The sequence below is a fragment of the Oncorhynchus gorbuscha genome, linkage group LG15, assembly GCF_021184085.1.
Source record: "Oncorhynchus gorbuscha isolate QuinsamMale2020 ecotype Even-year linkage group LG15, OgorEven_v1.0, whole genome shotgun sequence".
Taxonomy (NCBI): domain Eukaryota; kingdom Metazoa; phylum Chordata; class Actinopteri; order Salmoniformes; family Salmonidae; genus Oncorhynchus; species Oncorhynchus gorbuscha.
Genome location: NC_060187.1, coordinates 55,694,856 through 55,710,090, shown reverse-complemented (window position 1 = coordinate 55,710,090; position 15,235 = coordinate 55,694,856). Strand labels below are relative to the sequence as shown.

The 15,235-nt window shown below is 45.4% G+C and overlaps 1 protein-coding gene across 1 annotated transcript in view; it reads right to left on the bottom strand.

Annotated features, from left to right (window-relative positions):
* LOC123997278 (plectin-like) overlaps positions 1 to 15,235 on the bottom strand; it is a 145,412-nt gene that overhangs the window by 66,910 nt on the left and 63,267 nt on the right. Inside the window, exons 15-32 of the mRNA XM_046301431.1 lie at positions 14,896 to 15,196; positions 14,602 to 14,679; positions 14,271 to 14,432; positions 13,955 to 14,059; positions 13,622 to 13,717; positions 13,351 to 13,476; positions 12,877 to 13,029; positions 12,480 to 12,637; positions 12,139 to 12,265; positions 10,842 to 11,025; positions 9,455 to 9,612; positions 6,879 to 7,060; positions 6,555 to 6,693; positions 5,928 to 6,284; positions 5,584 to 5,667; positions 5,362 to 5,463; positions 5,123 to 5,221; positions 120 to 3,464 (exon numbers count right to left, since the gene is read on the bottom strand). Coding sequence (XP_046157387.1) covers positions 120 to 3,464; positions 5,123 to 5,221; positions 5,362 to 5,463; positions 5,584 to 5,667; positions 5,928 to 6,284; positions 6,555 to 6,693; positions 6,879 to 7,060; positions 9,455 to 9,612; positions 10,842 to 11,025; positions 12,139 to 12,265; positions 12,480 to 12,637; positions 12,877 to 13,029; positions 13,351 to 13,476; positions 13,622 to 13,717; positions 13,955 to 14,059; positions 14,271 to 14,432; positions 14,602 to 14,679; positions 14,896 to 15,196 — 5,956 coding nt within the window. The remainder of the gene's footprint in view (positions 1 to 119; positions 3,465 to 5,122; positions 5,222 to 5,361; positions 5,464 to 5,583; positions 5,668 to 5,927; positions 6,285 to 6,554; positions 6,694 to 6,878; positions 7,061 to 9,454; positions 9,613 to 10,841; positions 11,026 to 12,138; positions 12,266 to 12,479; positions 12,638 to 12,876; positions 13,030 to 13,350; positions 13,477 to 13,621; positions 13,718 to 13,954; positions 14,060 to 14,270; positions 14,433 to 14,601; positions 14,680 to 14,895; positions 15,197 to 15,235) is intronic.

The following is a 15,235-nucleotide window of genomic DNA, read 5'->3' as shown; positions in this document are numbered from 1 at the left end:
TTAATTTTAAGAAGGAATAGATAAAGAAATGTAATGAAATAATTGAAGATGATTTGTTTTCAGAGAGAGGGTTAACAATGGCATAAGCTGCACTACTATGCCATCTCTAAACACAATACCTCTTTAGAGTTATTCTGTAGGTCTTCAGCCTCCTTTTTCAGTTTGGCCTTCTCCTTTTCTAGATCAGCGATGGCTTTGCGTAGCTCATCAGCCTCGTTGTTGCTGCTCAGTCTCTGTGTCTCCACAAAGGTAAATTTTTCTTTAGTCGCTAGCTCTGTCTGATGAAGACGGGCACTGATCTCATCTGCTTGCTTCTTGAATTTCTTGGCCTCATTCTCTGCTTTGGACTGAGCATCACTAAGTTGGGACACTTTCACTTTGAGGTTCTCAGCTTCGGCGGTGATCTCCAGCTGTCTCCTGCGCTCAGCTTCCAAGGATTTCTGGAAGCCCTCAGTCTCTTCCTCAAGACGCTGCTGCATCAGTTGTTTATCCTCAAGCAGCTTCTGGGCCTGCTCTTGAGCCAGGTCCTTCTGTCTTTGGAGCATCTCAGCCTCTGCTTTCAGTTTACATGCTTCCTGAATGGCAAGCATCTTCTCCTTTAGCATCTTCTCTGCAAGTGCCCTCTGTTGGGAGAGGTCAGATTCAGCGATTTGTCTCATGTGTGCAGCCTCTTGGGCTTCCACACTGAGTCTGGCAGCTTCCTCTGCAAGCTCCTTCATGTTCTCAGCTTCCTCAGCCAGGAATTTCTGAGTGTTATCCTTGTCCTTTTTGATAAGACGCTGGTTCTCCTGCTCAATTCTGAGTTTCAGTTTGACCAGCTCCTCCATCTGAATCTTGACTTTGAATAACTCCTCTTCCACCTGGGCCTTCTGCTTGACCGCATCACCGACTTCATCCTTTAAGCGCTGCAGCTCCTCGTCTAAGACAGATTTTTGCTTGTCAGTTTCATCCAGCTGAAGCCTGACCTTTGCGAGCTCTTTCTCTACCTGAGACTTTTGACTCACTGTTTGCTCTGCAAGCTTTTTGTGCTTTGCCATCTCAGCATCTGCTTGTTGTTTCTGTTTGATTGCATCAGCCTCAGCCTGTGCTCGCTTGGCAGCTTCGAACTCTGCCTCCTTTCTCAATTTTACGGCTTCCTCTTGAGCTTTGGCTTGGTTGGCAGCTTCGAGTTCAGCGGCCTGTTTTTGGCGTTCTGCATCCTCTGCTTGTTGCCGGAGAAGAGCAGCCTCCTTCTCTGCCTTTTCCTTGGCAAGCTCTGCCTGTTTTGCAAGCATCTTTGCTTTCTCATACTCTCCCTTGAGCTGTTTCTGCATAAGGTTGTCCTCCTTCTGTTGGACAAGGACAGTCTGAACTTGCTGTTCTGCTGCATTGCATTTTTGTGCTGCTTGTTTTGATACGAGAATCTGTCTCTCTGCTTCCTTGTCAGCATCCTCTTTCTGCTTTTTGGCTTCATCTGCTTTCTTTTTGAGGCGCTCCACTTCCTCCTGCGCATTTTTGCACTGTCTGCCTGCTTCTTCCTCTGCAGCAGTGATCTTTTTTACTTTTTCCTCTGCTTCGCGCCTGCGTTTCTCCTCCTCCAGGGCAAGTTTCCTGTGTTTCTCAGCCTCTTTTTCAGCTTGGAGTTTACTCTGCTGTGTTTCCTCTGCAATGTTTTTCAGTTTATTCAACTCCAGCTCCAAATCAAGCTTGCCAGATGAGGCTTTCTCAAAGTTTAGCTTGAGAATGCGAATTTCCTCCTCAACCACTCGTCTCTGCTTGAGAGTTTCATCGACAAGTGTCTTTTGTCTTCCCAACTCATTCTCAGATGACTTCTTGAGTTGATTGATCTTTTCTTCAATATCTTGCTTGTGCTGGCTGGCCTGGTCCTCCAGAGCTTTCCTCTGGTAAGCTTCATCCTCAGCTTGTCGTCTGAGTCGCTCATTCTCAGCCTCTTTTTCTTTGAGGGCAATTTCTGCTTCAGTCTTCATACGAGTTGCCTCATTAATGGCAGTAAGCTTCTCCTTGAGGATCCTTTCAGCTTCTGCTCTTTGACGAGCTGCCTCTTGCTCAGCAACTTGCCTTTGTCGCTTGGCTTCCTCAGCAATGGATCTAAGTTTGCCTGCCTCCTCAGCAAGGTCCCTCATTTTTGCAGCTTCAGATTCGAGGAGCTGTTTGCTCTTCTCAGTGTTGGACATGCTATCCTTTTCTGCTTTGGACTTTAGCTGCAGGAGTACATTCATTTCACTCCTCACTTTGGCCAGTTCATCTTCGAGCTGTTTCCTTTGCTGCTCAGCTGCACTGACTTCATTCTTCAGGCGGTACAGCTCGTCATCAAGCAGGGATCTCTGTTGCTCAGCATGTTCGAAGTCTGCCCTTAGCCGGATTAACTCCTGTTCTGCTGAGAGTTTCTGCTGAGCAGTTCCCTCAGCTAGCCTCCTCTGCCTCTCCAGCTCTTGCTCTGCCATATCTTTCTGTTTCAGTGCGGACTCCTCAGCTTTAGCCCTCTTCCTGGCCTCACGCTCAGCATCCTCCTTCTGTTTCTCGGCATCCTCCTGGGCACGGCTCTTTTTGTGGGCTTCTTCCTCAGCCTGGAGCCTCAAGCGGAGTGCCTCATTGGCCTTCTGCCTCCATTTCTCTAACTCCTTCTCAGCCTCCTCCCTGGCCATATCAGCCTCTTCCTGTTGCTTCTTGAGACGAGCTGCCTCCTCCTGCAGCTGGATGACTGTGACATGCTCTAGTTTGAGTGATTCCTCCAGCTTTGATGTCTTTTCAACATAGGACATGCGTTTACTCTGGAGTTCGGTTGCAGCACTCTTCTGTGCCACCTCCTGGGCAACTTTGATCTGCCTCTCCTTCTCCACTTCAGCTTGCTTCATGCGTCTCTCCGCCTCCTCCGCCTGCATCTTTAGCTTTTCAAGGTCTTCTAGAGCCTTCTGCTTCTGCTTGGCAGCCTCCTTCTCAGCCTCAGACTTTAACTTGAGCTCTTCCTCTGCCTTGCGTTTTTTCTGGGTCTCCTCGTTGACCTGTTTGCGGAGCTTCTCAGCCTCCTCCTGTGCAAGCTTCCTCAGCCTCTCGGCTTCAGAAGCTTTTTCCCGGAGTTGCTTGAGCTCATCCTCAGCTGTAGACTTCTGATTGACAGTGGTCTCCAGCTGGATCCTGATGATGCGGATTTCCTCCTCAATCTTGACTCTGCTCTGATTGGCTTCTTCTACCTGTTGACTCTTGGACTTGATCTGCTGCTCTGAGAGATTTTTGAGCTCATGTAGTTCCAGCTGGATATTGTGCTTTTGCTTTTCTGCATCTACTGAAACAACTTGTCTCCTGCTGACTTCCTCCTGCATCATGAGCTTCAGCTCTTGAGCTTCCTGCTCGGCCTTGGCAATGGCCTTTGCATGAGATTCAGCTAGCTGCTTCTGTTTGTTTAACTCAGCCTGCATCTCTGCCATTTTTTTCCTGTCTTCCGCTTTCATTTTCTCAGCAGCTTTCTGTATTAGTGGAAGCAAATGGTAAAGAAAATATAAAAAATTAAGCATGACAGGTTAAATGTTAATAGTTAGCTTAAAGATATATATGTTTAGATGTAAATTTATTTAGGAGGATGCTGTTATAGCAAGTTATCTTCAACAAAGACAATTCAAGGTAGAAACAAGTGCGATGGAAAATGGTTATGTAACAATTAATGTATGGAGACAAGACACCACTTCACAACACAACAAAGTGAGGAACTCATGTGGCATGCAACTGTATCTTTTTACATATTGGTGTCCATAAGGGAATTATTTTGTGATCAACCATTTTGCATAAGTGAAATATGAAAGTGAATCATTTATTTTTTAAATCATCTATCTTTTCAGCTTGAAATGATTCAAACAAAGTTATTATTCAAAAATGACATCACAATCAACCAGTAACTAGTTAATCTATTCGCACTGTTAAACAACCTGTTACGTTGATTCTTTAGATCACTATTATCAAGGAACTGAGCCGAATATGTGCAAAGAGGAAAGCAGGGATAGTGCAAGGATAGTCTGAAAATGTAATAAGAAAATAGCACCTAGAGCCCATGCTAACACAGAGTAAGCAAGACATGGAAGCAAGAGAATGTAAGGTAAATATGGAAATGTTTGGCAGTTTAGGTGATGAATTGAAGCCTGAGGGCATGGAAGGTAAGGCACATAATGAGAGAATAGTAACTGGAGCGTAGTGGATTATTTACCTCTTTTAACGCCCAAACAAGACAAGCATTCATCATGACAAAGCACTGGCAAGCAGTTAAGAGAAGCAAAGAAACAAACAAAACATTAGGGTTAGAAAAGAACGGGAGACGGAAAAGTTGTGTTAATCTGAAAAAAAAAAAGGAAAGTGGAAAAGAACATGGCAGTCAGCCTGAAGCATATAGTGGGAGAGCTTAGGTTGAGATCGAAGAAAGAGTGGCCAATGAGAAACAAGACATAGCTAAATAAATAACGCCCTTTGAAAAAAATATTATGGCACGCCTCAATAAATGACATAAAAATGAATAGGCCAAAATATAAAATGTGCTAAAAAATGAGCTATTTCGTCTAACCCACTGACATTTTTTCTCAATGGTCTGTTCATCTTTTGAGGATGCTCTCTTTCTTTTGCTTCAGACTGAACATAAACGTTTCATCAATTCATTGAATTTTGTGACAAGGTCACTACGGCTTATCAAAATAGTATGCAATTGTCATTGATGTTCATATAATAGAAAGGTATCTACTTGGTCCTAGATATTTTAAGGCACCATAAACATTTCATTTGACACTCTAGCCATATTCTAATGCACATTGATAGTCCCTGGTTCCCATGTGAAAACCATGACACTTAGTACCAGGATTATTTTTGGTAGAGCGTTCATATTTGCCAAATAGCTCAGCTTGGCCATCATTCTAAGCGATAGGATTTCCTGTCTGCTAGGTCCCCTAACATCCTGCAGATACAGTACAGCATGCAAATGCCAATGTTCCAAACCATACTTTACCTCAAAATATAGGAATGTCAGGTCAACCATACATTAATGTGTTGTGTATGCATTTGTGCGTGCAAGAGCGCGGTCATGCGTTTGTTTTTCATTGGTTGTCAATGGGTTAGGGTTAGGATATATCAGTGTGTTGTCACGCACCTCCTCGTCCTCCAGCCGGCGCTGTGTGTCGGTGATAAACTTGATGTACTGACTGGTCAGAGTCATCAGCTCGCTGTAGCGGGTTCTTAGTGTCACATACTGATGGAGGAGAAATGAAACAGGACACTTTTGATTTAGTGTGTGTTGGCTTCAACTATTGATCTAAACTTTTCTCCTAACACTGCAAATGGTTGTCAGAGAATGACAATCTGCGTTGAGATAACGCAAGCGGCACAGACCTCTTGAATGATGTTATCTGAGGCAGAATCCATTTTGGTTTTCTTCAGGGGTGAGAGAGGGTCCACCTGTGCTTTGTAGGCCACCAACTGGAGTTCATAATCCTACGAGAAACAGGATGTTTTAACACTGAAAACCCTATGAAATGAAGACACTTAAATGAACCTGTACATGAAACGCAATAATGCTTTCCACGTTTGTACACTAATGCTGTGCATGCTTGCCTTGATAGTGTCGATATACGCCTTGGCATATTTCTGACACTCGTCGACTTTCTCTTTGTTTTGCTCGATCTCTTCCAGAAGTGTCTATGTTGGGGGAAATAATCAGAATTAGTCTTGATGTGATTTCAAGGTGTGCCTGCATATGTTCAATGATGAGAACGACACAAAACACACCTTTAGAACATTCATAGACAAAGTAGTATACAAAATAAGAAGTATAAAAAAAGGTGTCAATGGTTTATTTTCACAATGTTTCACAATGTTCAGTTGATCAGCTAAGCACCTAGAGCAATGCAGTGATGTAATGGACCCCTAATATGCCCCCCATCAGTACAGTAGCTAACCTTCTCCTGGGCCAGTTGCTCCTTCAGAGTCTTGCTGTCGCTGATGGGCACGGCCTGGATCTTCTCCTGCCTCTGCTTGGCGCCACCGATCCACTGGATGAGCCAGTCGTAGCTCTCTCTGTAGTAACCCAGCTGGCGGCCCAGCTGCTCCAGCTCCCGCTGACGCAGGTCCATCTGGGAGAACACAGCCTGCCAGCGGTCCTGGAGACCGGACAGGAGATGGCGGTAGTGGTCCAGCTCAGCGTCACGCTCACTGTGCACACGAGACATCTTCTCGCTCACGGCTGCCGCCTTTCCGAGCTCGCCCTCCAGGGAATCGAAAGCAGGCTTTTCACCCTCCGCTTCAGCACGCATTTTCTACAAGGGAAAGAGACGGGAGGGAAGAGCAACAGTTAGATTGTTAAATAAGCTGACAATAAGTGGCGCTGGCGTCAAAATGAAATCTTTGACAAAGTTACATTTCATCACAGAAGCCAGTTATGTATGTCTTTTGTGTTTCATCACGTAAACAGTTTCCCCCTCTTTTAAAACCTGCCTTGTTTTCCATGTTCATAGTACAATGGTATATAAAACGTAAAAATGTATGAGCGTTGGCAGTGCCCAGTGCTGACTGTCCAGTCAGTTCACCTTGAGCTGGGTGCGGTACTTCTCCACCTCCTTGACGTCATCGGGGACAGTTTGGACCTCGCGCAGCCGCTGCTCGTACTTCTTCAGCACTCCCTCGGCCCCCTGCGTGTTGCGGATGACCACGTCCACCGTCTTCAGCCTTCAGGCAAGGAGAAGGAAATGTCAGCGGAGGAGGGATGCGGAGGGAAGGGGCGTGGGAGATTTAATACGTCTTAAATAGAATGTTGCATTTTTCCACTTGCTTGTTTGTTGCTTTCGTCAGGACAATAAGAACCCCGAGAAACGGCAACTGGCTACAGAAAGAAAACCGAAGAGTCAACTCACTTCTCTAGATAGACAGAGGAGAGGATGTAGGCGTGGTCCATCTTCTTCAGGGTGAACTCCAGTTCAGAGCGCAGGACAGGCGCAGTGCTGGACTGCTTAGGAGTGGTACTCAGGACCTCCTCTGTCTTCACGGCCACCTGGTCCAGGTTCCTCTTGATACCCTCAAGCTCTACTTGGACTTTCTGAAAGAGGAGAAGGACAAGCACCTGACGATTAAGATAAAGGAAGGACAAACAGCAAAACAAAGGGAGAAAACCTCCTCTGACTACAAAACCTCCACCGAGTATCATAATGCTGAACGAGTCCCCTCAGTCAGGCCCAAGGAAGCAGTGTGTTCCTGAGCCTGACCTGTGTGTGGACTCTCTGGGTGAGGAGCTGACAGGGTTCTTGGTGGAGAAGCAGAGAAAGGATCCCCACTAGGCCCAGAGCCAGCAGGGTCCAGAGGAGCTGGATCAGCAGGCTGGGCAGTGGGCCTTCCAGCCAGTCTCCCTCACAAGCACCTTCAGGCAAGGATGTCTCCATAGAGAAACACAGCCCAGGGACTTACTGGACACACGGAGCTTAGACACGACTCAATTTTCTCTTTCTCTCCCTCTTGCGCTCTCTGTCTTACTCTCACGAATCTCCTTCTCCCTCTCCCCCCCGCAGAGGCTGCGCAGAAGGCGGCAAACATGCCATTCCATTCCCTCCCTCTCGATCTACCTCCGCACCGCCCATCCACCCGTCTACTGAGCCATCGTTCCACTCATTCTTGCTGCACTTGGCTCCCGTACAATATGTGTATATCTCCGTTCTCAAGCCTCCTTCTTTCTCATATTTCTCTCCCTCACTGCAGAAAGCCCTATCCATAGCTGCAATCTACTGTAATTAAGCCTCGCTGTCTCGTCACTCTATATTTCATTCCCTCTCTTTCTCCCTCATTCTCTTTCTTCCTCATTCTCTCTCTCTCCTTTTCTGTGTAGTGCTTTGTCCTGTTTCTGGTGCCAGTCTGTAGCTTGGTATCAGGGCTGGGGAGTAACGTAACTGATTACAACAACAAAAAATTACAAAAAACTGTGTTACGTTACCAGCTAAAATATTGTAATCAGATTACAGACACCTTTGAAAAACTAGATGATTACTTATAGGATTACTTTTACATTCACCTGAGTGAATCTGACCACAAGTCAGAGACAACTATGATGACACAGCAAATGCATTAGGATCGCGGGAGTAGGAGAGTAGGAAAAGAGTAGGAGTAGGCTTTTGTCCAAGCAATGTCTTCCAATGGTGCGAGTGCTGTCGGTGTCCAAAGATGATCCAACTTGAATAAACGCTTGGATGTAAGGACGACAGCAGATATCACTTATTATTGATATCTACATAGCGCATTGATTCGAATCACACTGGTGCTCTCTCATTTAGCTATTTGCACCTTACGGATTGTGGTGGTTGTGGATGGCTGTTCACAAATGGATATGCATATTTTAACATAATAATGGTTGAATTAAATAAGCTTAAGCTGACTATCAATCATTGTTTTTGTGACCAGTAGACAGCCAGTGAAAAATGTGATTTTGCAAACGCTGCATAGTGCAGATCCCAGTCTATGGGGGAAAACGTTTTAGGGAGTTCCTTCCTTCTAAACTCCTCCGTGGTATTGTGCTCCATATTGTCAAAAACAACATTTCATTTAACAAGACCACAAGTGGGGCTTTTACTGCTGGATCTAATGTGTGCTGATTCAGATAAATGCCCATAGGCCTAAGGGACACATGCTCAAACTCGCACACTTTTGATCGACTTAAACCGCTGCAAATTATAGAAGCATCAAAGTGTCACCAAAGAAAAATGGAACAAGTCCTATTCTTGTAGATCAAGGGTTATTCAATTAGTTGGAATGTTGGGATATCTGACAGACTTTGGATTTGAATGTAAAGATATTGTCTAGTCATATTATTATATAGTAGCAACGGGTTAGAAGAAGCCTACATAACCAACCCATAAAGTAAAATGCAACATATGGCCAGCGATGTAAACGTTAACATTGATTTATCCTGTAATAGATGTCCGTAAATTGGTAATATAAAGGTTTGCCTTCTTCTAATTCCTATTATTAAGGGGAAAGTAATCCCTTACAATTTGACATTTGACAACTAATGGATTACATTTACAAAGTAACCTACCAAACCCTGCTCGGTATCACATTTCTGGTGCTTCCCGCTCCCATAACTGTTTTACAGTAGCTCCGTGTTAAAAAATACATTCAGGGCTCATTGTGATGTTATTCCCAGTGTTCAAATAAAACACCATTGTGTTTTGGTGATTAACTTCGGTATCTGTTGTGCCATGGACACTAGCACTGACATGCCCCTCCCCCACCATTACCTTCACCTGTATAGAGATGGATCAACGGATCAACCTGTATAAATAGAGGATAATGAAGATTATACTTCATTATCCTCTATTTATACAGGTTGATCCACTGAGCGTCTTTTACGGGGGACACCTGTCCAACAAACAGGTTAGACCTAAGTCGGAACGTATCCTTTAGTTATCCTTTAGTCGGAACGTATCCTTCAGTGTAGGTACAGTACCTTCTGGTCGGTGGTCTTCTGGGCACAGTCTTTGAGGGGGTCTTTGTCCACGGGCTTGCGGATGCGGGCCACGGTACGAGCCTCGCAGTCCTCTATCCGTAGACGCAGGTCCTTGATCTGGGTGATGTAGGTCACACACGTCGACTCGTCCTGCTCACCTGTGTGCGGCGTGGACATTGTGGAGATTGGTTAGGATTGGTAAGAGCGTGGCACGAGTAGCGCCGAGGTTGTGGGTTCAATACCTGCAGGGAACACACATTCAAAATGTATGCACTCACTGTACTGTAAATCATTTCGAATAGAAGCGCCTGCTGAGTGGCAATAATAATACAATTCTTATATTATGGTGAGGAGCTATGGGCAGGATGGGTGTGAGGTCACTGTAGGTGTAGTAAGATAGAGGGTTGTTTGTAGTGTGGTGAGGTCTTCCATGTACGTTCTTTACCTTGCAATACCTCATTGCTTTGAATGGAATTACAATTGCAGATAGAGATAGAGAATGCTAAATATACACCCCCCCAACACACATACACACACACACACACCTTTGTGCAGTGCATTCATATGGTTCATGATCAGACATGCATGTTTTCACATTTAGTGTGTCACACACAGCTCGATACGCATTCAAACAAAGCACATTTCATTCCGAATGATCCTCTATGCAGGCGACTACACTGTGCAGTGGTATCTCTACACACAGCAAAACACAGCTTGACCACTACCTGAATGTGCTTTCTGAAGCACGATATTGCATGACAAAAAAAACAAAAAAAACAAAGCCACATTGGAAACAGGAAATGTACAAAAAAAAGACAAAAGATATCATGCACTCACTCAAAAGCTGTAAGAGCTAGCGAAATTGCTGTCAATGTGAACACTGTAAGTTGACGGGGGTGGAGTGACGAAAACAACAAATCGTTCATTCTTGAATGCCCCAACCATTCATAGTTCAAGAGCCTGGCGGGTTCACTGTTGCCTGTGTGAGCTATAGCCTAGCGTGACACACTCACCTTTGGTTTTAACCACTGGTCCTGAAAGGTGAATTTGACAGTTACCCAATGTTCCTGAACTGGTGTACAGTATCACGCCTTTCACCCCGGACTACACACATCCACTGTATAAAAGACTGTTTGCTGGTGGTACTCAGAGAAGGAGGGTAGATGCCACCCGTACTGAGATCAAAACTTTATTTTGCAGCCTGCTGTTTATTAGGTAATTATTAATTATTTTTCCAACCAGGAAGTCACCAAACCAGGAAGTACCCACTAATACCCCATTAGTTTCTTAGTTAATACCATGTAAACGCCAGGTAAGTACCAGGCTGTAAAATAAAGGGTTCCAGAGGTTTGTTGTGTTTGTTCATGAGCATGTAGTTGGAACTGACCTTTCTCCACAGAGCGCAGAAGGTTGTCGTAGTACTGTGTGGTCTTAGAGTAGTCGCCTTCGATCTGCATACGGTCGTGTGGACCAAACAGCTGAGAATCCTGACTGTCACGCATGAAGTCCTGATAGTGAAGCTCCAGGTTCCTCATAATCAGCCTGTACTCCTCCACCTTCATGGTCTTAAACTATAGAGGGAAGAGAGAGGGGGGGAGAAAGAGAAAGAAGAGAGTGAGAGAGAAGAAGAGGTAGGAGAGAGAAGAAGAAATAGGGTGAAAAGGAGAGAAGGAGAGGGAAGACAGAGAGAGAAGAAGAGGTAGGAGAGCAGGGGAAGAAATAGGGTGAAAAGGAGAGAAGGGGAGGGAAGACAGAGAGAGAAGAAGAGGTAGGAGAGCAGGGGAAGAAATAGGGTGAAAAGGAGAGAAGGGGAGGGAAGACAGAGAGAGAAGAAGAGGTAGGAGAGCAGGGGAAGAAATAGGGTGAAAAGGAGAGAAGGGGAGGGAAGAGAGAGAAGAAGAGGTAGGAGAGCAGGGGAAGAAATAGGGTGAAAAGGAGAGAAGGGGAGGGAAGACAGAGAGAGAAGAAGAGGTAGGAGAGAGAGGAAGAAATAGGGTGAAAAGGAGAGAAGGGGAGGGAAGACAGAGAGAGAAGAAGAGGTAGGAGAGCAGGGAGAAAAGAGGGAGAGGTAGAATAAGGAGATGGGTAAGCAAATAGTCCATAGGCATGGTCATCTTTCAAAACCTCCTTGAGAGAGGAATCTATCAGAATTGCTGGTCAATTTGTCCCTGTCATTCTGTCCATGTACCCTGCCTTGTATCACAAGCTGTTTTAGGCGGTTACATTTGATAAAATCAAATCTACAACACAATCAAGGCTTTTAGTTTGTTTGTCACGTAATAAAAAAAGCTTTGGTAGACACGACTCCTTACTGTCGTAGCAGTATCAGAACTTTCCCCGACGATAATTCCATTTCCAAAACCCGTGAGGTTTTCTAACTCAATCAAACACTCGTCCATGTCTACATGGTCTGCTCTATAAATAACAGAGCTCGAGACTCAACCTCACCGTAAAGCAACAATGGTATGGGAAATCTCCGCATTCAATTCAGCACACTTACGGTAACACAAACAGGGTGACCACTCGACTCCCTTGATTGACTGTCTGTGAGGATCACGTTTAACTGAAAACAGTACTCGTCTAAACGTCAAACAGTTAACTAATGTCAAACTATTCTAATTACTATATATCTTTCTAAAATGTTGGTTTTAAGATAAACAAAAAGACAGATGACTAGCGTTTACCATGGTGATGTTCCAGTTACGTATCTGTGTGATGTCTCTCGTCAGGTACTGCCAGGACAGCATGCTCTTCATGTCCACATGCATTCTCTGCCACAGGAGCAGCATCGACTGGTGACCAGAGTCCAGACTGGGGAAGGAGACAGAAGGAAGTGTTACTGTACAACAAATATAACTAGGGCCCAGAGTTTGTTCATGGCTAGGTTACGAAAAACAAGCCTGGTCCCAGATCTGTTTGTATCATCTTGCCAACTCCTATCTTCATTGTCAGGGAAGACAGTGCAAACAGGTATGGGACGTGATCCATTGATGGAGAGCACTGTGTATTGATGTAAGAGTCTCACCTGGACACACTATCCATAGCCTCCTTGTTGACAGGTGGAACCAGGAAGCAGACTGAAGGCACCACCGCCTCAATGCCTGAGCGGTTAAGGACCTTCCACTTGTTGGGCTGTGGGGAGTTGTTGATGAGAGCACACTCCTCACCCTTATGGACGGTGATCTGCACAGAGAGACAGAGTATATGAGACGTTACAGTCCATGGATGGATGGATGGATGGTGGCTGGCAAGACCAGCATGAATGAATGAATAAACCAGGAAGAATTAATGAATGGGGGAAAAAAACGAGTGATGAACGAAACAAACAAATGAAAAGAAAGTCTCTACCTCCTCTACACAGGTAGAGCGTTATTCCTACACCAGATACCTTCAAAAGGTGATGATAAAGATGATATGCTCACCTCCATCTGTTTGAAGTCACACACGGCCTGGATGGGCAGTTTACCCTTGATGGACTTGGTGGGGTTACGGGGCTTCAGCTGGATTATGGTCTTGGCTCTCTTGTTCAGGCCGGCCACGTGAGTCTTAAACTCATTCAGCTGCTCCTTCTCCTCCTGGCAAAGAAGGGGAAAAACTTCATAATCTCCCGAAAAAGATGGAACAAAAAGATAAGAGTTTCCTGGTTTGCTTTCTCTGCATTTGAGCGACTAAAGTTGTGCCTATGACGAGGGCCCATATTCATGAAGTATCATAGAGTAAGAGTACTGATCTAGGATCATGTAACACCTTTCCATTCATTATATATAAAAAGCAGACCTGATTCTAGATCAGCAGTCCTACTCTTACGATTTATGAATATGGATTCCAGAGCTAGGTGACCTCATGTTTTATGTTATGCATCCATACACAGTCCAACTGTGTCGTAGGCTACGCACCATAGCATCCTGCAGCAGGTCCTCTAGTCGCGTGGCCGTAGTGGAGCGATCACAGCTGTACTTCTTCTTCATCATCTCCTGCATCTTCTTCATCCTCTCCTCAGCCTCTTTCACGTCCGAGAAGAACTGCGAAAAAGCACAAGTGGATAAGGGCATGTGTGTTTGAACAATCAATGAGAACATCAACAATTGTGTTTGGAACTATTACTCATGGAGCCACGCAGGTTTATGAGCCATTCTTTCATTTGAAAATGATTCTGAGCATCCAAACCTGGTAGTACGCTGTGTTCTCTTTGAGGTGAGCCTCGATGCAACAACACAGCTGGAGGATCCAGCTCCACTGAGTCTGCAGGGCTGCTGTGAAGGCCTGGAAATTAAAGGGGGACATCAAAAGTTGGGCAAAACAGGGTCGTGTTCATTAGGCACCAAGCGGGGTAAAACAGACTGAAACACGGAGGGACTACATGAACTTGTCCAATAAGACATGCTTGTTTTCAGTTGCTAAACAATCTACTACGGTATGCGGTTCTATGTACTAATGCATGCATCCAGGTTTACCCTGTTATTGCACATGGAGACCACTAGGGGGTAGTGCTGTGCTCACCTCCACTGTCTTCTTGCCGGGGTGGCCCTCCTTCAGCATCTTGTCTCCTGTGGCCTGGATGTCGTTGACCTTTTTCTCTCTCAGCTCCAGCTCACGCATCAGACCCTTCCGAAATGAAGATGAGCTATCAATGAGCTATCAACAGCCTTACATTCAGATGAACACTACTACAGAGTTTGGAAATACTGTATGATCTATTCAATCTTTTTCTATGCTTCAGAAAATGTGCATTTGAGCAACCAGGCTGTCTTAACAGCATTTCTGATATATTTGTCAAGTTATGTATATGGGTTTCTGGGTGGGCGGTTAGACCTACCGAGTAGTTGTCTTTCTTGGCAGTCATGTTGGTGTTGCGATCGCTCCAGTCGTAGTTGACCTCCTCCTCCTCTTTGTCGTTGAGCCACATCAGCTCCTTGGTTGCCGCGCTGACGAACACATAGAGCGAGTCCAGGTTACGCAGACGAGACTTGGAGGAGTTCTGGGAGAGAGCGGTGAAAGAGGGAAGATACAGATTAAATGACAAACTGTATGTGTACATTTATGAGAATACAATTATTACCAATCCGGGTGGTAGTTGACCATAACAGCATCTTCACCCAAAAATATGACATTTAACCCAAAAGAATGCTTCTGAATAAAGATCTTACCAGCAGCTTGGCATACTGAAGGTCCAGTTTGCCCAGGTATTGACTGTATGTCCCCTTGCTGACTGGGGATAGCTGGCTCTGAGGGACACAAGGGACACACAGGCAACATCAATGTAATGTCACAGTCAGATAGAGAGGATCGAGTACTTGAGGTTGGTAACGAACGTATGCAATGTCTCCATTCCCTCGGATCAAATACAAAAGATACGGAAATATACGGAGAGTCTATGAAACAAAGTTATTATAACACCCCACTAAAACATATTTCACCTTTGCCCCCTTAAGGTCTAGTACCTCGTCAGCCTTGGCCCGTTCGATCTTGGCGCGGAAGTCCTCCACGGTCTGGTGCAGGCCCCGGTGGCTGCCCAGCTGAGACTCCACGGTGGGCAGGTCCGAGCCCCACTCGGCCTCGTCAATCCGCCTTTGACTTTCCTCTACCCAGGTCAGCAGGTCCTGGGCGTAGCGCAGGGTCACCTCGTCCATCTCAGGACGCGCCCTGGTGGAGGGCTGCTGGATGGTCTGGATCATCTGCGACTTGAGGCGCAGGTTATAATCGGTGCGCAGGTTCACAAGACGCTCGTGAAGGCGGTATACCCTGTGGGAACGACACGCATTTATTCGACAGGTAAGTGTT